We start from the raw sequence: 22,784 nt of genomic DNA on the forward strand, positions 1-22,784 counted from the left end.
GTGTTTCCTCCCACAGTCCAAAGATGCGCAGGTCAGGTGGATTGGCCATGTTAAATTGCCGCTTAGTGTCCAGGGATGGTGTGTGTTAAGTGTGATTACTGAGTTGCGGGAATTGGGTGGGAGCCTGGTTAGGGTGCTCTTTCAGAGGGTCGGTGCAGGCAGACCCGATGGGCCGAATGGCCTCCTGCTGCACTGTAGGGATGTTATGATTCTATGATTTGGTGAGACCGCACCTGGAATACTGTATGCAATTTCATATTTAAGGAAGGTTATACTTGCATTGGAGACAGTACAGTGAAGTTTCACTAGATTGGGCCCTGGGATGAAAGAGTTGTCCTAAAATGAGAGGCTGAGTAAACTAGAAATCTAGAATATGGGGCAGAGTCTCACAATAAGGGACCAATCGTTTAGGATTAAGGTGAGGAGAAATTCCTTCATTCAAAGTGTTGAGAATTTTTGGAAATCTTTACCCCAGAGGGTGTGGATTTCCATCATTGAATATATTTAACATTGAACTAGACAGATTATTGGTCTCACAGGGATGCAAAAAATATGGGCGGGAAAGTGAATTTCAGACGAAGATAAACCTTGATTGTATTGAATGGTGAAGAATGCTCAATGGGCTCAATGACCTTCCAGTACCCATATTTCTTATATTCTTTGGTGTTCTTGGATGCTGCCTCTGAAAGCGCTTCCTCTCCTCAGGTAGCTGAATGACTTGTTCCTACCTCTCCACAGAAACAGTCACTGAGGAAAGCTAGTAAGACTCCCATTTGTATAGCATATCTCATGACCTCAGGATGTTCCAAAGAATTTTACAGATAATAAAATGCTTTTGAAGGGTGGTCACTGTTGGAGAGACACTAGGCAACTTGTGATCTGCAACACTCCAGAAATGGCAGTGTGATAATAACTAGGGATGCAATCTGACGGCCTCGATGTGCCCAACCTGGGACACAACGAGGCTGGAAAATCTTGCGAGAGGCCTCTTTACGATGCTAGTTACACCTCATGAGTTCCAGCAACGTGCGACGTGTCGCGATCTGGATCTCACCCTCATTGAGTGTGAACCAGATTTGCAACTTCAAATGAACAGTTAGGCTCACCTGAATATGTCTGCGCTGGAGTTACACAAAGCGCATGATCGAACGGCCTTGTGTCAGAGATCTTGACCGGACACAGTTTAGCACTAGTCTCCACAAATGTGGACCAGGTGTAACGGCACTTGGAGAGTTGTCCCAGGCGATTGAGGTGGTTGGACTCTGGGCAGGCTGGTACCCTGACACCCCTGAAGCCACCCAGTCACTGTAGCACTGCCAGCTTGGTACCATGGCAGTGCCGCCTTGGCAGTATCACCCGGTTGCCACCCTGACAATGCAAGAATGCACAGGTGGCACTGCCAGGCTGGCAGGGGCAATGTGCCTGGGTGGCCTCTTGCCTGTGCCGGGGATCAGGCCCGGAGGTGCCCTTCACATATGAGGTGGGGTGTGGGGGGTTCAAGGAGCCCCTAATTCATATGCTGAGGCATTAGGGGTGTCCGGAGGCCGCAGTGAGGGGTCGAGACTTTGGGGCACCATATGCAAATGCTGCCCCGATCTTTTCCTGCACTGGCGGCTGAGCTTGTTAGTGGAGGAAATGAGTCTAAGTGCAGCCTCAGCAGGGCATTCCTCGCCAAGTCCAAAAATTAAGCAGAGTCCCATTTAATAGCAGGATCGCTCTTGGCACTGCAAGAGCCAGGAAACACACCCAAAACAGGACTCTTTTTTTCCCATTAAATCACGTCCTAGATTTCTTTTTGTGAAAAATTGTTTGTTGGACCTGAAGCCTTCAACTTCATGGCATCATATACTGATGCAGTAGTAATTTCACTGTTAAATAAATGCAGGACTGTGGAGACGGAGCCAAGAAGTGGGAGTAATTGGACAGGTCTATGAGAGAGTGCCACAGATGAGATGAGTCAAACGGTCACCTTCCGTGTTGTGTGATTCTGTTTGTTCTTAGCACGTGTAGTAATCCCAAAGCCAGGCAACAGCTTTCACAGTGGCTAAGTGGAGCTCTATGAGACCTCTGCTGAATTTTGTCAGAGGGCAGTCTTCAATGATGTGAGTCATTCATTGGGATGCACCACAGCTGCAGTCTGGGTTCACTGCAACACCACACTTGTGCTCAATTTCTGCGCAAAGGCCTTGGCCAATGTTGGTGTGGCAGATTGAAGCTGGTGTGTGGGTTGTGGATCTGTGATGAGAAAGTGGTTTTTAATAGTGGCATGCGTCACTACCACCACCTTTAAAGGCAATGGACTCCAGTTAACAGCTCACTATGCAAAATAAAATCCTCATATCACCTCATCCTTTGCCTATCGCCTTGAATTGGTGTCCTCTGGTTAGTGACCATACTGCCACTCGAAACAGTGTATTTACCCTGTCAGTACTTTCCATAATTCTGACCATCTCCATAAAATCTCCTCTTAAGCTTCTCTGTGCAAAGGAGAACTTTAGCTTCTCCAAGTAGGTTTTCGATTGGATCTTTAATTAGTTATATCAGTAATGACTACCACGTTTCTGCAAAGTTGTACAGATACCACAGTTAAAGTTACCCAAAAATGGCATTCTGAGAACCAAAGTTTTCTACAGAATCTCGATATCCAGTTGAAGGATTGCTATCCAGAACTATGATACAAAACAATTTCAATTGGCTAAGAACCATGGTGAAACCTGATGCCTATTATTTTTCCCTCACATTCAGATTAGTGCGCACCAGAGCTGTGCAGCTGCGAGGATCCAAGAAATAGAAAATTAAATTAACTAATTTATGAAATGAAAATCTCCATACCCTAACCTGAAGGGAATAATTAATCTGACAACTCACATTTATGTAGGTTTTAACACGCTCAGTCCCATTGTAATGCTCACCAGTGGCTTGTGACAGAGCAAATGAGAACATGTATTGTTTGCTGTGTTTCTGAATCACTTGTGAAGCTGAGCTCAAAAGTAAATTGCAGGGTGCTGGAGCCCCTGATAAATTCATACTTCCCCACCTGACATAGGGCTGACAATTTAAGAAAGCTGTTCCTTTTTACAAAATACATTTTTTATCTTGAATAGTGAACCACTTTTTACAAGTACATCAAAATCAAAAACATCAATGCACCAAGGTAATTATTAATTTAGAATGCAGCAGTTAAAAAATTGAACACCAAAGATGAATGATCAAACACCAAAAGAATGGGAGAACAGGCAGTGATGCCTTATCAATATCAAACTTGGGAAAACCTGAAGATCGTAAGAGGAATAAAAAAACTGAGGATTGTTAGAATGAGTTCACAGGCTGGGTGTCATGGGAAAGAGAGTTACAAATTCTGCAATGAGTCTTGACAACACTATAGTGGTAATGTTGGGATGGGGAAGAACAGGACGACATGACTGGAGCTAGAAGGAAAAGAGCATAAAGTTCAGAGGAGCATTGACCCCGATAATGTAGAGAAATGCAGAAACATTATAATGGTACGCAAGGCTGAAGGCTACATGTGAGAAAGGGATTGCCTTTCAGAGAAGCCTTTTCTTGTATTCAGACTAGAGAATGAAATAGATGATAGAAGAACCTTTCCAAATTTGGGACCATTATAGAGAAGCAGAGTTAGCCGAAGGGGAAAAATTGGTCAATACAAAAGAGGAACTGTTTTTCATGGAAGCAGTTTTAGCAGTATAATAGATGTGGGAATTCCACTTCAAGTAAGTGAAGACGTTGCTGCCAATAATAATATTTAAAGAATATCTCATTACAAAACCATCCAAGATCATGGGTAGTAAAAGTGAAATATTTCTGTCTGATCTTAACTGGTATGGCTCCTTTAGTTCCATCATAAGGTGTTAAAAATATGAGGTTTTAAAAGGTCATATGACCTGTACTGAATTCTGCTGTAAACAAGCCAAAGTGACTTGGTTGTTCAGGGTTAACGGGGGCCCAGATTATTTTACCGGGAAGGAAGAGCAAAATATTCACACCTGTAAACAATGACCAGAGTGATTGTGCTCACAGTGGATTCACTGTTGAGCCTGACTTTTCATGTGTATGGAGAAACTCTCCATCATGGTGAAAATGATGCTGGGAGGCCGAATCCAGAAGTCTGCCCAGGAACATGGCCCGCTCCCTTTTCACTGGGTTGAGGGGAAGGGGGATAGTTTGTAGTTTGCAAATATGCAAAACACGATTTGTGTGCATTAGAGCTAGCAGGAGAAGGTCTAAACTTACCAGAGTTCTTAGGAGAGGTATGGCAGCCTTTGTATCTGGTCTTGGGATACCTTTGTTCCCTCCCTGGGGAACAAAGCTCTTGTTCCTGTGTCATGTTTGTGGAACCGGGAATGATTCCAACTCTGCGCTACTGATCTAGGGGCAAAAGTGAGGTCTTATTCTCCATTTCCCAAGGTAGGATTAGTAATGTCAGGTTTTATAAGTGGTTATACTTAATCTGTCTATTTAATTCCAAGATAGAATGGAGTTGAGGATTTGGAGGATATCTCATTAACATTTCTACCTGGATATGAGACCCGTATGATTCATGTTGCTATGGAGATTGGCGTTGCGAGGGAAAGTGTCCATCAGGACCCAATGTAGGACCAGATAGATAGATAGATAGAGAAATACAGCACAGAACAGGCCCTTCGGCCCACGATGTTGCGCCGAACCTTTGTCCTAGGTTAATCATAGAATTTTGGACAATTTGTCATGGCCAATCCACCCAACCTGCACATCTTTGGACTGTGGGAGGAAACCGGAGTACCCGGAGGAAACCCACGCAGTCACGGGGAGGATGTGCAGACTCCACACAGACAGTGACCCAAGTCGAAATCGAACTTGGGACCCTGGAGCTGTGAAGCAATTGTGCTATCCACAATGCCACCGTGCTGCCCTTAAGAAGTTAACCTACACTCCCTTATTCTACCCTAATCCAAGTACCTATCCAATAGCCGCTTGAAGGTCCATAAATTTTCCGACTCAACTACTACCACAGGCAGTGCATTCCATGCCCCCACTACTCTCTGGGTAAAGGACCTACCTCTGACATCCCCTCTATATCTTCCACCATTTATCTTAAATTTATGTCCCCTTGTAATGGTGTGTTCCACCCGGGGAAAAAGTCTCTGACTGTCTACTCTATCTATTCCCCTGATCATCTTATAAACCTCTATCAAGTCGCCCCTCATCCTTCTCCGTTCTAATGAGAAAAGGCCTAGCACCCTCAATCTTTCCTCGTATGACCTACTCTCCATTCCAGGCAACATCCTGGTAAATCTCCTTTGCACCTTTTCCAAAGCTTCCACATCCTTCCTAAAATGAGGTGACCAGAACTGCACAGAGTACTCCAAATGTGGCCTGACCAAGGTTTTGTACAGCTGCATCATCACCTCACGGCTCTTAAATTCAATCCCTCTGCTAATGAACGCTAGCACACCATAGGCCTTCTTCACAGCTCTATCCACTTGAGTGGCAACTTTCAAAGAACAATGAACATAGACCCCAAGATCTCTCTGCTCCTCCACATTGCCAAGAACCCTACCATTAACCCTGTATTCCGCATTCAGATTTGTCCTTCCAAAATGGACAACCTCACACTTGTCAGGGTTAAACTCCATCTGCCACTTCTCAGCCCAGCTCTGCATTCTATCTATGTCTCTTTGAAGCCGACAACAGCCCTCCTCACTATCCACAACTCCACCAATCTTCGTATCATCTGCAAATTTACTGACCCACCCTTCAACTCCCTCATCCAAGTCGTTAATGAAAATCACAAACAGCAGAGGACCCAGAACTGATCCCTGCGGTATGCCACTGATAACTGGGCTCCAGGCTGAATATTTGCCATCCACCACAACTCTCTGTCTTCTATCGGTTAGCCAGTTTGTTATCCAACTGGCCAAATTTCCCACTATCCCATGCCTCCTTACTTTCTGCATAAGCCTACCATGGGGAACCTTATCAATGCCTTACTAAAATCCATGTACACTACATCCACTGCTTTACCTTCATCCACATGCTTGGTCACCTCCTCAAAGAATTCAATAAGACTTGTAAGGCAAGACCTACCCCTCACAAATCCGTGCTGACTATCCCTAATCAAGCAATGCCTTTCCAGATGCTCAGAAATCCTATCCCTCAGTACCCTTTCCATTACTTTGCCTAACACCGAAGTAAGACTAACTGGCCTGTAATTCCCAGGGTTATCCCTATTCCCTTTTTTGAACAGGGGCACGACATTCGCCACTCTCCAATCCTCTGGTACCACCCCTGTTGACAGCGAGGACGAAAAGATCATTGCCAACGGCTCTGCAATTTCATTTCTTGCTTCCCATAGAATCCTTGGATATATCCCGTCAGGCCCGGGGGACTTGTCTATCCTCAAGTTTTTCAAAACGCGCAACACATCTTCCTTCCTGACAAGTATCTCCTCAAGCTTATCAGTCTGCTTCACGCTGTCCTCTCCAATAATATGGCCCCTCTCATTTGTAAATACTGAAGAAAAATACTTGTTCAAGACCTCTCCTATCTCTTCAGACTCAATACACAATCTCCCGCTACTGTCCTTAATCGGACCTACTCTCACTCTAGTCATTCTCATATTTCTCACGTATGTGTAAAAGGCCTTGGGGTTTTCCTTGATCCTACCCGCCAAAGATTTTTCATGCCCTCTCTTAGCTCTCCTAATCCCTTTCTTCAGTTCCCTCCTGGCTATCTTGTATCCCTCCAGCGCACTGTCTGAACCTTGTTTCTTCAGCCTTACATAAGTCTCCTTCTTCCTCTTAACAAGACATTCAACCTCTCTTGTCAACCATGGTTCCCTCACTCGACCATCTCTTCCCTGCCTGACAGGGACATACATATCAAAGACACGCAGTACCTAGGTTTTCTTAATAATATCACTGAATCTCTCAGACAGGGTCAGTTTGCAAGAATCACAAAGAGAGTGAGCAGAGACATGGACAACAATTTTCTATTATTCACCACTCAAAATGCGAGTGGATCTCATATTAAGATTCAAGAGACCAAGTTCTTGAGGGTTTAAACAGAGCCTATATTTGGCTACTGGAAGGACTCTCCAGGGTAACCCATACGATGAATTTCAATTCGGGATTTAGAGTTTAACTAGCTGGTAGAGGATAAAGGAGCTAAGAATTATTTTGGACTTGGTCCAAGAAAATGAGGCATAGGTAAAGTATAACCATGGAAGGATATTGCTGGTAATTTTGAACATTAAAAGGTGGGTATTTTCTATAATTTAAAATGCAAATTGCTACCGAATTAATGTTGAGCCAATGTTGCTTTTAGTTTGTGTGCTACAGAACAAATCTTAAAACTAGAAACCTTGTTGAGTGACCCTTTCAGCCCTTCACAAGAAGTTTGAATTTCTTTTTAAACCTGATGGTATTGTAACAAAGGAGTTAACCAATGTGTTCATAGGAATAATGTAGGAATAATATCCTCTCTGGACTGCCAGTCTCGATTACGCTCAAAGCTGCAGAATGGTGCTTGAACTGACAGTACACACTTCTGAGTCAGCGGCAAGAACCAATTGGGTTCGGACTGAAACTGGTACAGAGTTATCCACAGTCAGTAACAATCCAATCCTTTAAAGTGCATACAGCAAAAATTCTGCTATTGGGTGGAACTGGAGCTGAAAGCTGACAGTAAAATGAAATTTGGGGCGGTACTCAGTTCAGTGTGGTTTCTGCCCCATTTAAGAGAAGATTAAAACTTGCCATTTTGGGCTGTGCTTGGGTACACTGGAATTAGCTGGGAATTCCGCTTGTCTTGAATATCTCAGCTTGACCGTTACTTCCTGAAGACAGGTATAGTTTCCATTGTAACAATATTGTGAAGAAGATGAAAAAAAAATTGTAATCAAACTTAGAGGAAGAAGTTAGCTCAAAAAGGATTGCCATTCGTTCCCTGAAAGAAATTTTAAAAATCCAGTTTTATTTCACCTGGTGGCGTTTGGAGTGGCAAATTATCACTCGCATGTTCCAGTTCTTTGATGGTGCTGATGCCTTTTATTGCAGCACTCTGAGCAGTAATCCTAAATATTATAATGAGCCTTCAACTGGATTATTGATGGCTGTGACTTGTCAAAACAGCAGGTTGACATCCCTTTCCATAGAGTTCATCGCCCTGAATTGATTGGTGGGATTTCTATCTTCAATAATTTAGAAAAGTATTGCTCTATATTTGTAATATTAAGTCTCTTTAGAATACTTCAAGAAAGTAGATATGATTTTCACACTGCCAAGATTTTGGAGTTTAGCAAAATATGAAAGTCTCCGTATCATGAAAGATTAAAATAGCCCATTTAGTTAAACAATTAACAGATTAATGGTCTGTTTCTGAGAAATTCTATGAGAAGGATATGTTTGATGCTTTGATTTGCATATAATGCGCGAGCAATGTTCCCTTTGAGATGGGTCTATTAAAAGTAATAGTAATTATGCTGTCCTCAGCCGATGTCCATTCAGTGGAGGTTGCTGATTGCTGAATCATAGAATCCCTACAGTGCAGTAAGAAGTCATTTGACCAAATAGTCTGCACCAACCCGCTGAAAGAGCACCCCATCCAGACACCCACCCCACCCTATCCCCGTAACCAATTAACCCCAGCTAACCTTTTGGACAGTCAGAAGTGGGAGACTTGATCATTTTTTTTACCTCACTCCCCCTCCCACTGCCCAGCTTCAATATGATGAGAATAATCAGGTATGTTGATTAGACTGAATTTTTCAATTTATTTTTCATTTATATGTTGTGCCAAATGGAGTAGAGACAAATGAAGTTCGTCCTCCATAAAACAAAATTACTTTTTTCTGGAATTCATTTGGGGCCTGGCTTTTTTCTCTCAGTGTAGGTCAATACTGCATCTAAAAAAACAACCTGGGTCATATGCTGAATCTTTTCATGGACCTCCAAAATGTTCAATAGGATCTTTGGTAGCATTAACTTCACATTTTCTGATTATTTGTATGAACAATTTACACTGTTGCATGGAATCAACACCAATAGTTTTTTAAAAATTCTGTTTCAGTTGCACTGTGTAGTGAGTTGTGTTTAATGACCACATTTATAATGACAACAGGACTCTGTAATGGGGAAGGGCTGTGGGTCTCAGTCTGGCTCGTTTGGCTTAATGGACCCCAGAAGAATGTAAATAGGAATTCCTGCTATACTTAATGAATAAAGTAATAGTATAAGTGGGGGCAGCATTGTAAGCCAATGCAGAAATAATGACCACTGAATTTTTCCACTATCACCCTGTGCTGTCCTAAGTTATGTCAATGTGATTAGCTTCACCAAGAACACTAAAGTGCCACATTCACATGCCAGATGTAAATTACCTACATTTCCTTTCTGGATTTAACTTCTGGGCACAGTTTATTCAGAAGCATGGTGCACTCAAAGAACTCTTCGTCTGTCATTTGAAAGGGGCTGTTTAGCTCACAGGGCTAATCGCTGGCTTTGAAAGCAGACCAAGGCAAGCCAGCAGCACGGTTCGATTCCCGTAACAGCCTCCCCGAACAGGTGCCGGAATGTGGCGACTAGAGGCTTTTCACAGTAACTTCATTTGAAGCCTACTCGTGACAATAAGCGATTTTCATTTCATTTCAAATTCAAGACCATTTTATAAAACTCTGGCTTTCCAGAGTAGATTTGATAAATGAGTCACTCAAGCAGTCAGCTTTGGTTTATCTTTATCATCAATGCTATAAAAGTAGGAAAACCACTCACTGGAACCATTAACCCATAATGCAACATGCAGAAAAAGCCCCTCAGTCAGATTCTGGTGGTAGTTTTTTAAAACCCATTTTTAAGCCATTCCACCATGGGTTAAACATGGTTGTAGCAGTGATACATAGTGCAAGCATTGCTTCATCTGGTACAAATTGCAAAAAATCGCAGCCACTGTGCCTTTGTATTCCACCAGAGTTTTTATAACGGTAAATGGCAGAGAAATCTAGTTATAAAGGATGAAGCTGCCAATGCTGTAATAGTTCTACTATTTATATGAATGAAAAATCATTGTGAGAATAAATGCTCCATCAAGCAACACAATGAATGATCACGTCTGGAAGCATTTGTGGAGAAAGAAACAGAGATTTTTCGACTCCAAAGAGACTCATCATTGCAAGTCATATTGGACTCAAAAAGTTAACTCTCTCTCTCGAAAGATGCTGCCAGACCTACTGAGGATCTTATCGCACTTTCTGTTTATATTTCAAATTTCCAACATTCACAGGACCTTGCTTTTAGAATAACTAATAAAATCTCTAAACAGACTTTATGGGCACGATTTAACGGCCGGTCCCCCTCATGTTGGGGTCCAGGGGCTCCTGCCATGGTTCTCCAGCACAACTAGCTCAGTGGATGGCACTCTGAGAGAAGGCAGGACAAGTAAGGGAGGGAGAGGCTTAGGAGATTTGAGGGTCCCAGGTTGGAAGCCCAAACTGATTGTCAGTCTCTCCCCTTCTCCAATTCCTTACAGATAGCACAATAGATGGTTTTGTCCACCCCGCAGCGGCAGCCCTCGCTGTGCTGGTGGAAGCCCAGATGGCCAGACGCCAGAGAAGACGGCAGTCGTGTCGACGCAGCTAGAGGTAGCACCCCATGTACAGGGGGCCGCCACACACCCTGCAGACCCAGCCATCCCATCAGGCAGAGGAGGGACCCAGAGGGGGATGCTGGTGATGGCCCAAGATGTACAGGCGTCGTAAAGAATTGGTCATCCAAGGAGATGGCGGATAGCATTTGCCGCAGGAGGCTCCATCTCAACAAGTCCATCTGGACTTACACCCCGTGGAGGAGGAGGATATCCGATCCTGATAGCCGTGAAGGTCACCGCAGTCCTGAACGTTTATGCCACTGAATCATTGCAGGGCACGAACGGGGGCCTGTGCAGCATATCACAAGCTACAGCTTACATGTTCATCTGTGAGGTCAAGGATCCCCTGTATGCCTGGGCAGCTGATGATATCAACTTTGAGCTGGACCAAGCCCATCAAGATTCCCGGGCAGCAGGATTCTCCGCAATTACTGGGATACCCCAGGTCCAGATGGCACCTTGTGCGCACTGGGGCAAGCGGGAGTGTCCTTCATTAACAGGAAGGGGTTCCACTCCCTGAATGTTCAACTCCTGTGTGACCACCACCTCTGGATAATGCACATGTGTGCATGTTTCCCTGGGAGCGTACATGACAGCTGCATCCTGAGAAACATGGAGACCCTGGCACCTTGGAGGTCCACCGCAGGATGACGGCTGGCTCTTGGTGGATAAGGGGTACCTGTTGAAGTGCTGGCTGATGAAGCCAGTGCGGAGGCCAGAGACCAGTCATGTTGCCACCCGTTCAGTCATTGAGCGCTGCATTGGACTGCTCAAAATGCAGTTCTGATGCCCAGTCCGCTCTGGTGGTGCGCTGCAGTAAACCCTCCAGTGGATCACCTGCTTGGCAACTTGGCACAGCTGTGGGATGACGTGCTGGAGGAGGAATAGGGACATGCAGCCTTTGCTGAGGAGGATGAGAAGGGGCTGGAACAGGAGGGGCTGGAGGGCGAGACTGGGAAGGACCCGTGGGAGCAGCCAGAGGATGGAGGACAGGCGGTGGCAAGGGTCGGGCATGCCCAGAGGGCCAGGGAGGCCCTCATTCTTCCCCGTTTCTCATAGGATGAGGCTTTGTCCGTCAGTTCGCCCCCCCCCCCATTCACCCCTCCATTGACCAGCCCCACACTCATTCCCCTCCTTCCCAACCATTTCCCTCCATCCTATACACACAAACATACGCCTCCACGCCTCAACCATCCTGTTCCACACTCCAAGGGTGTGTGGAAGGTCACTCCAGTGCGATGGGCCCGTGACGGCACTATCATCGGGCACTATACAAGGCAGGAGAAAGATGATAATTCGCTGTGAGGTTAGCTGTGGTGTTCCTTAGTTTATGCTAAAGTCTGACTCCTGTCTTTCTGCTGACTGTGTGCTCACATCCATCACCTGCACAAGGTCTGTACCAGGGGCTCTTGTTTCAGGCACACTGCGGCCGAGGGGGACAGGGTGGGGGTGCAGGCAGGCCCGTTGTGATGATTAACGTGACAGAGGCTGCACATTTATCAGGTGTAACATGTTTTAATCATGAACATTCGAAACCTCCATTGTCCCTAACTAAGGGGATACTCCCCCGCCCCCATCAAGTGCTCGCTCAGTGATCCACAATCTTCTTCACCTTCTGTGCTCCACTATATGTGTTGGTGGATCCTTACACATCAGAAGAAGAGACAGCCTACTGCTTCTCGAGTCCTGTGGCCTTTGATGCCCTTTGCAGGTGTCCTCTTCCGCCCGTCTGGGCCCTTTCCTGCCTATTATGGGCTAACTTCTCCTGTGGGGACAGAGAGAGAGCATTGTAAGCCTTGCACTCGTTGCATCGGAGAGGGGGAGGGGTCTTTGGCAAGTGGCAAGGTGGCACATTGGTTAGGCATAGCGCCAGGGACCCGTTCAATTACGGCCTTGGGTCACTGTCTGTCGGAGTTTGCACGTTTTCCCTGTGACCGCGTGGGTTTCCTCCAGGTGCTCCGATTTACTCCCACAGTCCAAAGATGTGTGGGTTAGGTAGATTGGCCATGCTAAATTGCCCCTTGATGTCCAGGTTAGGCTATCGGGTTATGGGGATAGGGCAGTGTAAATGGGTATTGATTCAAAAGGGTCGGTGCAGACTCCATGGGCCGAATGGCCTCCTTCTGCACTGTAGGGATTCTATGAACTGTCTCGCCTCCACAGTGTTCAGAAGCTTGGCCTGGCTGGTTTTCCCTGAAGCATGGAGCAGGTCTGCATGGTGCAATGCTGGTGTGCTGAATGGGAGTGAGTTCGGAGAGAGAGTTTGAAAGCTGCTCCCCTTTGTTAGCGGGGAGCTGCTGAGCGCGAATTTGGTGGGACAGGCAGTACCGACATGAACCTCAGGGGAGGGGATCATTTACAGCGCTTAGTGCTGTTAAATAGGGGACGGCGTCTCGCTGGGCCGGTCGTGGGGAAACATTCAGAAAATCGCGCCCAATATGACACCTAGAACGTTTTGCATTAAATTGTCCCTGAGATATGTTGTACATGAGTACATTTATATGCATAAGAACAAAGTACTGTAAAACCTTAAATAAAAACAGTAAATGCTGGAAACACTCAGCAAATCTGACAGCATCTGTGAGGAGAGAAACCTTTCAGGTTGGTAACCCTACATCAGAACATTTCATTTGTACCTTTTGATATGTGATACAGCCAACTAGGTGATTATAGCCAGTCACATTCCTGCACCTATTGTGTTGAGAGGACATTGTAAATATTTGAAATAATTAGGAAAGAGTTGCTGCAAACAATTGACTTTAGCATGTTGGTTAAATTGTGACATAGAAATAATATTGGCACCGAATACAGGGAGGATGAAACTTTCCATTCTAGAGGCAAAAAAATTGATTATTCAATATCTTGTTATTTTTCCAGTCATTGTTAAAATCCTTACAAAGTCTGAGAGACATAGGATTCATCCAGATAAAGATCCTCAGGGCAGAAGGGTTAATGGTGGCCGATGTTACAGGTAAGCGAGTGCCATTTAATTGCTTTGTGTGAGAGAGGACTGCTGAAATTTAACATGTCACTTAAGCATTCCTGTTTCCTGCCTATCAATGTCTGTCAATTGCTTAAAATCATCGCACATCTAAATTATAATTAAAGTTGTAGTGTATCTATTTAATTATTTTAACACCAATGTGAAATCAATACAGTTTCATAAATATTCAAAGTAAATCAGTTTGAGGAAGATTCATGCTATAGTAACTTCAAACGTGACGGCAGTTTCATATGATGATGTTTCATTTCATGCGATCTGGTGTGCTTTCTACATTGGTATAAAGAAATGGAAGGAAATCCAAGACTCTTTTATGTTCAAAGTACCTCCTTGTTTTTGGAAGTAAAATGCAAAGATGTGCATCTGTACTCTTGAACCTTTGACTAACGTGTATTGGATCTTCATGCCTCCAGATGTCTAGTGATGTCATTACAGGGGAAACTGCAGCTCTGCTTCTGAGTTCCTCTACTTATTGAAATGGAATCCAAACTTCAGATAGGCTGTGAACTAACCTGGCCCTGCATAACTCGAAGGAAACATGATATGATGGTGTTACAACACAATAAATTGGTTTCCGAGGTGTAAGGAAGCTCCAGATTGCCTCCCTGACTGGTCTGAAATGATGGGCCTCAGTAAGATGCATCAAACCACCCTTGTACATTGGTAACTTTAGTTGAATGGCTGTGGCAACAAAAGACTCAAAATGTCCTGACAGCAAATTATACATTTTATTTTTAAGAGGTAGCTAATACATGTATATACATACCTGGCAGGGGAGAGAGCATGATCAAGACGTGGTTTGCCCTGGACGAGTGAGCCTGTTGGCTTTTATGGGTTTATTTAATAAGGACATGGGGAGTCCATACGAGTAAAATGAGAACCAAAGTTTATTTAAAAGGGCGATATGTACACAACCCAGTAGATCCCGACGGAGTTCTCCTCCGTTTGGTGCCTTATTAGCTTGTCCTCTGCAAGGAACACGGCGAAGACAAGGGTGGTGAATTTGTGGAACTTGCAGCCCATAGTTCGGTGGAATCTGAGTCATTAAATGGTTTCAAGAAGGAGACAGATATATTTTTGATTTTAAAAAATGGGTGCCTTCTACCCCACATCTCCCAGAATGATTCCAGAATGTATTGGGTCCCAGACAGGCCAAGCAATGGCAAAACTGGAGAAACCATTTTATTCATTATCAAACTGCTTTAGGTCTCACAAATAAGGTTAACAAGGATCAGGGACGGAATTCTCCAACCCCCCCGGGGGGTCGGAGAATTGACTGGGGCTGGCATCAATCCCGCCCCTGCCAGGGGTGGGAATCGCGCTGCGCCGGTCGGCGGGCCCCCGCGGCGGTTCTCCGGCCCACGATGGGCCGAAGTCCCGCTGCTGACAGGCCCTTTCCCGCCGGCGTGGATTAAACCACCTACTTGACCCGTGGGTTTGGTGGCGCGGGTTGGCTCCGGGGTCCTGGGGGGGGGTTGGGCGCGGAGTGGGGGGGGGAGGGGCGGGGGGGGGGGGGGGCGATCTGACCCCGGGGGGTGACCCCACGGTGGCCTGTGATCGGGGCCCACCGATCGGCGGGCGGGCCTGTGCGGGAAGGCCATGGCGGGGGCGGAAGAGACCCCCTCCCCTGCGCATGCGCCGGTATGACGTCAGCAGCCGCTGACGCTCCGGCGCATGTGCGGACTTATGCCGGCCGGGGAAGTTCTTTCGGTCCCGGATGGCATGTCATCAATGGCCGTTCACGCCAGCCGGCAGAGTAAACCACTCCGGCGCGGGCCTAGCCCCTCAATATGAGGGCTTGGCCCCTAAAGTTGCCGAGAATTCCTCACCTTTGGGGCGTCCCGACACCGGAGTGGTTCACGCCACTCCGACATGCCGGGACCCCCCGCCCCGCCGGGTAGGGGAGAATCCCGGCCCAGGTTAGTACCTTGTTATAAGCAGCCGGTAGCACTTCAGACAACGTACTGGCCAGGTAGGGGATGAAAATAAAGACAACTTCCTATGAGGTTGTCATTGGAGCCTTTGACTCGTATTTTAGTCTTCATCAAAACGTCATCATAGAGTGGGCAAATTTCGACCATCAAAATCAAAGGCCTATTGAACGAATCAATGAATTTATAAATGATCTCTTTCATTTGGCTGACCATTGACTACAGAAAGTTAAAAGATGATTAAAAGATGAAAAAGACATAATAGTTATTGGTATTTTGGAAGAAAGCCTGTGTGACTTTATACAATCAAGAGATGATTTGATGTTGAGCAAAACCATATAACTGGCTTGGCAGACCAAAGTCTGAAAGCCGAGAGTTTGTAAGGGGTGAGCAAGAAATTCTGTCAGAACAGCTGTTTGAAACGTCAGTTTATTTGGTGCAAAGTTGAAAGTTCATCATGGTAGCAACCAACAAAGTGTGTTGAAGGAGCATCAACTGCCATTTTCCAATGTCCCCACTGTGGCAGGAAGAAGGTTCACAGATGTGAAGAATGTTCCGCCCAAACCACAGAATGTCATGAATGTGGCAAAATTGGTCATTTTAAAACACAAGGTGGAATTTCCCCCGTCTGGGGGCTGCGTCCCATGAATGTGAAGTGCTTCCCACTTCAGAGGCTGGTGGGAAAACAAGTCTAATCATCCGGCCCTGACCTAATTAATTATGCAACCTGGTGTTTTCCGCCATATTCCATGGTAGGGCAGGCGTGATGGCGCGTAGTTTGCTGTCCTATCCAGACACCATATTGAAAAGATGTCCAACATCACTGACTCCCTGTTGAATCCTGAGGCTGGAAAATGGAGCATCTCCAGAACAACAAATCTGCTGGTCGACCTGTAGATGCTATCCCCAACCCCCATCCACTGCTGTGATGTTCCATGGGCCAGGATTGTCATTAGTCTCTCATAGGTCTCAATCCTGAACTCTGCATGCAGTCTCAGCCGTTGTTCAGGTGAGTCTTAGCGGGATGTAAATGAGTTTCATGCTGGCCTGCAACGGGTTTCCCGATTCACCATGGCGGGCACATGTTGCTATCAATACGCGGCGGTGTAAAATCCACTAGAAGCTCAAAGGAATTCCGCCCTATATAATTAAAAAAAGCCTGTGTTTGCAAAGCAAACAGAAAACAAATTCAGGGAAACTGTATAAAAGACGTACAGGAACCAGACAGCTGGAAATAATTCTCACAGTGAAATTAAAGAGAAGAAACCCTATAGTGGGCATGAATATTGAAGTCAATGGGCATTTTACAGAATTGAAATTGGAGACCCCGGGCGAAATTCTCCGACCCCACGCAGGGTCGGAGAATCGGCCGGCAGCGGCGTTAATCCCGCTCCCGCAGGGTTTTTAAATCTCTGACCGGCCAAAAACCGGCGCTGTGCAAATCCCGCCGGCAGCCTCTGAAAACAGCTGGCGCCGGCGGGATTTCATTTTTTTTTTAGTTTCCAGAAATCTCCGGCCCGAATGGGCCGAAGTTCCGCCGACGTGGCCACGGGTCACGTCGGCGAAAATCACAGTTGCTTTAAAACGGCGTCAACCATTGATGATGGTTGATGCCGTTCAGTGTCGGGGGGTGGGTTGCGGCATCGGGGGGTGGGTTGCGGCATCCGGGGGGGGTTGCGGCATCCGGGGGGGGTTGCGGCATCCGGGGGGGGGTTGCGGCATCCGGGGGGGGTTGCGGCATCCGGGGGGGGTTGCGGCATCCGGGTGCGGTTGCGGCATCGGGGGGGTGGGTTGCGGCATCGGGGGGGGGTGGGTTGCGGCATCGGGGGGGTGGGTTGCGGCATCGGGGGGTGGGTTGCGGCATCGGGGGGGGGGTTTGGGGGCAGAGGCGTGCAGAGAGGGGGGCGACGGATGCCCGGGGCCAACGCACCGTCGCCCCCCCCCCCTCTGTACGCCGCTGCCCCCTACCCCAACCACCCCCCCTCACCACCCCTACCTCCCTCCAACGCCCCTACCCCCCTCCCCACCACCCCTACCCCCCTCCCCACCACCCCTACCCCCCTCCAACGCCGCCCCCCCATCTCTCGCAACGCCGCAACCCCCCACCCTCAACGCCGCAACCCCCCCTCATCGCCGCAACCCCCCCCTCTCAACGCCGGGTCCCCCCCCTCTCAACGCCGGGTCCCCCCCTCTCAAGGCCGGGTCCCCCCCCCTCAACGCCGGGTCCCCCCCCCCCTCAACGCCGGTACCCACACCCCGTCCCCCTCCCTCTGAAGGCCGGTACCCACACACCCCCCCCTCTCCTCCTCCCCCCCTTCCTTCCTCCTCCCCCCCTCCTTCCTCCTCCCCCCCTTCCTTCCTCCGTTAGTGGGGGGGGGGTGCGGCGTTAGTGGGGGGTGGGGGGTGTGCGGCGTTGGAGGGGGGTAGGGGTGGTGAAGGGGGTAGGGGTGGTGGGGAGAGGGGTAGGGGCCCACCCCCCCGGATGCCGCAACCCACCCCGGATGCCGCAACCCACCCCGGATGCCGCAACCCACCGCCCGATGCCGCAACCCACCCCCCCAATGCCGCAACCCCCCCCGATACCCCCCCCGATGCCCCTTCACCACCCCTACCCCCCTCCAACGCCGCACCCCCCCACCCCCCAATAACGCCGCACCCCCCCCCACTAACGGAGGAAGGAAGGGGGGGAGGAGGAAGGAGGGGGGACGGAGGAAGGAAGGGGGGGGGAGGAGGAAGAAGGGGGGGAGGAGGAAGGAAAGGGGGGAGGAGGAGAGAGGGGGGGGTTGTGGGTACCGGCCTCCAGAGGGAGGGGGACGGGGTGTGGGTACCGGCGTTGAGGGGGGGGGGGGACCCGGCGTTGAGGGGGGGGGGACCCGGCGTTGCGAGAGATGGGGGGGCGGCGTTGTAGGGGGTAGGGGTGGTGGGGAGGGGGGTAGGGGTGGTGGGGAGGGGTTGTAGGGGTGGTGGGGTGGGGGTAGGGGTGGTGGGGAGGGGGGTAGGGGTGGTGGGGAGGGAGGTAGGGGTGGTGAGGGGGGGGTGGTTGGGGTAGGGGGCAGCGGCGTACAGAGGGGGGGGGGCGACGGTACGTTGGCCCTGGGCATCCGTCGCCCCCCCTCTCTGCACGCCGCTGCCCCCAAACCCCCCCCCCCCGATTGCCGCAACCCCCCCCCAAATGCCGGAACCCCCCCCCCCCCCCAAATGCCGGGTCTGTCTCTCTCCTCCCCCCTCCCCCCCCCCAAAATGCCGGGTCTGTCTCTCTCCTCCTCCCCCCCCCCCCCCCCCCCCCCCCTCAAATGCCGGGTCTGTCTCTCTCCTCCTCCTCCTCCAAAAAACGCCGTGTCTCACCACTTCCGCAGCTGGTGAAACTGACGCGTATCGCGTCAGTCAGCTGCTGGCCCCTCCGGGAACGGCGAATCGCCGCCTAAAAGAAGGTCCCCACGCCGGAGTCATCTACTCCAATTTTGCTCGCCGGAAATCGGCGTTACGACGGTCTGCAGAGAATTTCGCCCCCCATTTGGAACCTCAGTTCCAGCTGATGGAGTTAAGTGGCTGCAAAATGCTATTCTGCAATTTACGTCAATCAGACATCAGGATCCAAGACGAATCAAGCAAAACGTCAAAGGTCAGCTTGATGCAGCAATAAGGTACAAAGATAGAAAGATTGCTGAGACTTGCCATTATCTTTGGCATTAAAAAGTTTCACCAATATGTCTACAAATGGCACTTTACAATAATAACCAACCAAATATCACTGTTGGGGCTGCTAAAAGAAGATATGCCAATACCCCCAATCGCCTCTGCCAGGGTGCAATGATGTGCCTTCCTGCTAGCAGCATTGGACTACACGTTCCAAAACAGGCCAGACACACAAATTTCCAATGCGGATGCATTGAGTTGGTTCCCCTTGTCATAAAGCCTGGCGCCACTGCCAGTACCTCAATAAATTGTCTTGGCACTGAACGTCTTGACACCTTGCTGGTATCATCAAGACATACATGAAATTGGACCCAGTGAGATCCTGTATTATTCAAGGTAAAACATATGATATTAACAGGGTGGCACCATGAGAAGTCTGAACAATTAAGGTCCTGCCTAACTCACAGGAACAGCTCACCTACAGGGATAAGGTAATGTTCTGGCGGTCTCAAGTCACTGTCCCACCCCCAGCAAGAGAACCTATTTTGCAGGAATTACATAGCGCCCATCCGAGTCAAACAAAGATGAAGAATCTAGCTATCAGTTATATTTTATTTGGTGGCCAGGGATAGACAAAAGTATTGAAAACATTACACACCAGTGGATCCCCAGTCAGACACAACAGTCAATCTCTTCTACAGTCAACTTCCAACCCTGCGAGTGGCTGAGTCAGCCATCGAACAGAGTGCATGTGGACTTTGCAGGCCCTTTCTTGGGCAGGATGTTCCTTGTCTTGGAAAGCACTCATTTCAAATGGTTACCTACACAAGAGATGGGAGTGACAGCCTCGGCATCTGCAGTAGAAGCTTTGCCAGACACAGCCTCCCAGAAGCCAATGTGTCCAACAATGGCACTTCTTTCACTGCGAAGGAGTTCAAACGCTTCCTTCAAACAAACGTATTTGGCATGCCAAAACGGCCCCCAGGTAGATGACCTGGTTCTTGTTAGAAACATTGCCTTGACCCCACTCTGGTTACCAGGTAGGATCATGTCCAAATCTGGGCCTGTCTCATATGTGGTAAATGTGGATAGCAGGACAGTGCGGATGTATGATGAACATGTGAGAAGCCAGGGGCGACAACCCCCATTTCTAAGCATATATGTTTAACTGGTGCCATCGGTGCCCCTTGGCTGTCCCAGAACAGAGGGAGCCAAGGACTTCAGAGTTGACTTAACTAGCGGCCAAAGAGGGAGCAGCCCTATAGAAGTGGTGGAGCCTCCTGGGCTGGCGTCTTCTGCAGACAACAAGACTACCTCAGTGGGTAGTTAGAGTTGTTAGAGCTTCATTGATGTTTGTGGTGTCATTAGCCTTGATGATTATCTTTCTGATTCTAAATTCATAGGGCCAATTGTGAAAGATTCATCATGGCCATTTTCCTCCTCACAGACAATGCTATAAACTGAGTTTGATATATCTCTGATCAGTACTGTCATGAAGCAAGAGTTAATGGTCTGCGGACTGTATTAAGCAGTTGCAGGATTAGGCAGGGACACACAGTGAGCCAGAGCAACTAGAGCATATCTAAGGATGAGGTACTGAAGTTGATGTCATGATAATGGTAAGCTTCAACTTGTGCTCGGAAACAGGCTCCAGAACCAAGGTCAAGAGACCTCATGGTAGCACAATCATCTGTGTTCAGAAAAAGTTGTGGATGACAGAAGGCCTCTACCTCCAGCAGAGACACAGAAGCACAGCAGCAGGGATGTAGGCCTTGATCCACCAGCAGTCATTTAACTGCCCAGCTTCTGAAAAAGTGTCAAAATGAACCTAAAAAAGCAAAACAATCCACTGCAGACGAAACTGAACAGGCTATTTCTGGCATGCAGGCAGGATTGTCTTTAGAGCCAGTGTCAAAATAACCGGCAACTGAATCACAAGCACACATGCAGCAGATCTCTTGAAAAGTCTTCAAACCATTTCATTTCACTATCATGTGTATCACAAGGTTAAGGCACAGCAGCACTTTGTGACACATGCTGCACCTTCATTATTAATTTTTCAATAAAGATATAATGCATCACACTTCCAATTTTACATTCTATGTTTACTTTTGATTTTCAGATGAAAAGCAATATTGAAGAATGGTGGTTTATTAAAAATATAATTTAAAGGCAGAATTGCCCAAATCAGAATTGAGTCGTGCATGCTACTGGATACACGACTGCTGACCTTCTAGCTACTCTATTCATTCTGCTCCTTCTGTTCCTTTTCCTGTGTTATGCCTTCTTGCTGCTTAATTTTCACAAATACATATGTTCCCTTTTTCATGATTGCACTGTGAATTATCTATAAAGTGCACCCCTTCGATCAGCTAACTATCTCCTAAGCATATTACAACAAAAGTCCAAATATGAAAAGCATTATCAGGGGCACGACTTGGTGATATGACGAGGCCGGTAAATCTTGCGAGAGGCCACAAATGTGGACCAGACGTATGGGGACCTGGGGGGCGGGGGGGGGGGGGGGGGGGGGGGGGGGGGGGGGGGGGGGCGAGAGTGGCGTTGGCCTCCCAGGCAATTGGAGATCCCAGATGGAAGGGTTCTGGGAAAGGTGGTAGCCTGGCACTCCTGCCATTTGGGCATCTCGGCATTGCCGGCCTGGCAACTTGACACCGCCACCCAGCCACCCTACCAGTACCACCTTGACACTGCCAGGATGTCTGGGTGACAATGCCAGTCTGGAAGTGGCACTGCCAGGGTCAGGCTGGCGGTGCTCAGGTGCCAGGTTGCCCATGCCGGAGATCAGCCCAGGGGTGCCCTGTTCTTATGAGGTGGAGTGAGGGGGCTCGAGGACCCCTATCAGGTAAATTGGGAAGTTTGGTGTCAGCTGTAGCTGTTCTTGATAGCACCCTCACCACAGAACCACAAAGTCCAAGTTGCACTCCTGGGCTTGAGCACACACATCAAGGCTGACACTCCAGTGCAGTACTGAGGGAGCGTTCCACAGTCATAGATGCCATCTTGTTGAACCAAAGTCTCTCCTGTAGTTCAAGCAGATGTAAAGGATCCCATGGCACTGTTTCAAAGGAGGGCAAGGGAGTTATCCCTTGTGTCCGGGACAATATTTATCCCTTAATTGACTCCACAAAAATCAGACTATCTAGTTATTGTCACATTGCTGATTGTGGGAACAAGTTTTATGCAAAATCTGCCGTTTTTCCTATATTACTACACTGATTATACTTCAAAGTATTTCATATGGCTGCAAAGTGTTTGACATGCCCTGCAGTGATGTAAAGTGCAATATAAATGCAAGTTTTTCCTTCTTTTTTATGAAGTATAAAACGTATTTCTCCAACGAGCTAACTTTTCAAATTGCTTTTTATCCATGAATAAGTGGGGAACTGCATAATTTCCCTCAGATTTTGGCTTTCTGACTCTCGCTGGAAACGATTTTCATCCACAGACTATCTAGTGCAAAGCTTAGGTATGAGGACACTGTTATCTTCAATGGTATCAACTCTGCTTGGCAAGGCCTCAACAATGGGCATCCCAATAATGATCAGCACAACATCCTT

At 47.9% G+C, this 22,784-nt stretch overlaps 1 protein-coding gene across 9 annotated transcripts in view; it reads left to right on the top strand.

Annotated features, from left to right (window-relative positions):
* LOC119970506 (multiple C2 and transmembrane domain-containing protein 1-like) overlaps positions 1 to 22,784 on the top strand; it is an 891,726-nt gene that overhangs the window by 458,452 nt on the left and 410,490 nt on the right. For all 9 annotated transcript variants that reach the window (XM_038805255.1, XM_038805256.1, XM_038805254.1 and 6 more), the window contains one exon: positions 13,516 to 13,609. In XM_038805255.1, the coding sequence (XP_038661183.1) occupies positions 13,516 to 13,609 (94 nt within the window). The remainder of the gene's footprint in view (positions 1 to 13,515; positions 13,610 to 22,784) is intronic.

This window comes from Scyliorhinus canicula, chromosome 8, assembly GCF_902713615.1.
Source record: "Scyliorhinus canicula chromosome 8, sScyCan1.1, whole genome shotgun sequence".
NCBI lineage: Eukaryota > Metazoa > Chordata > Chondrichthyes > Carcharhiniformes > Scyliorhinidae > Scyliorhinus > Scyliorhinus canicula.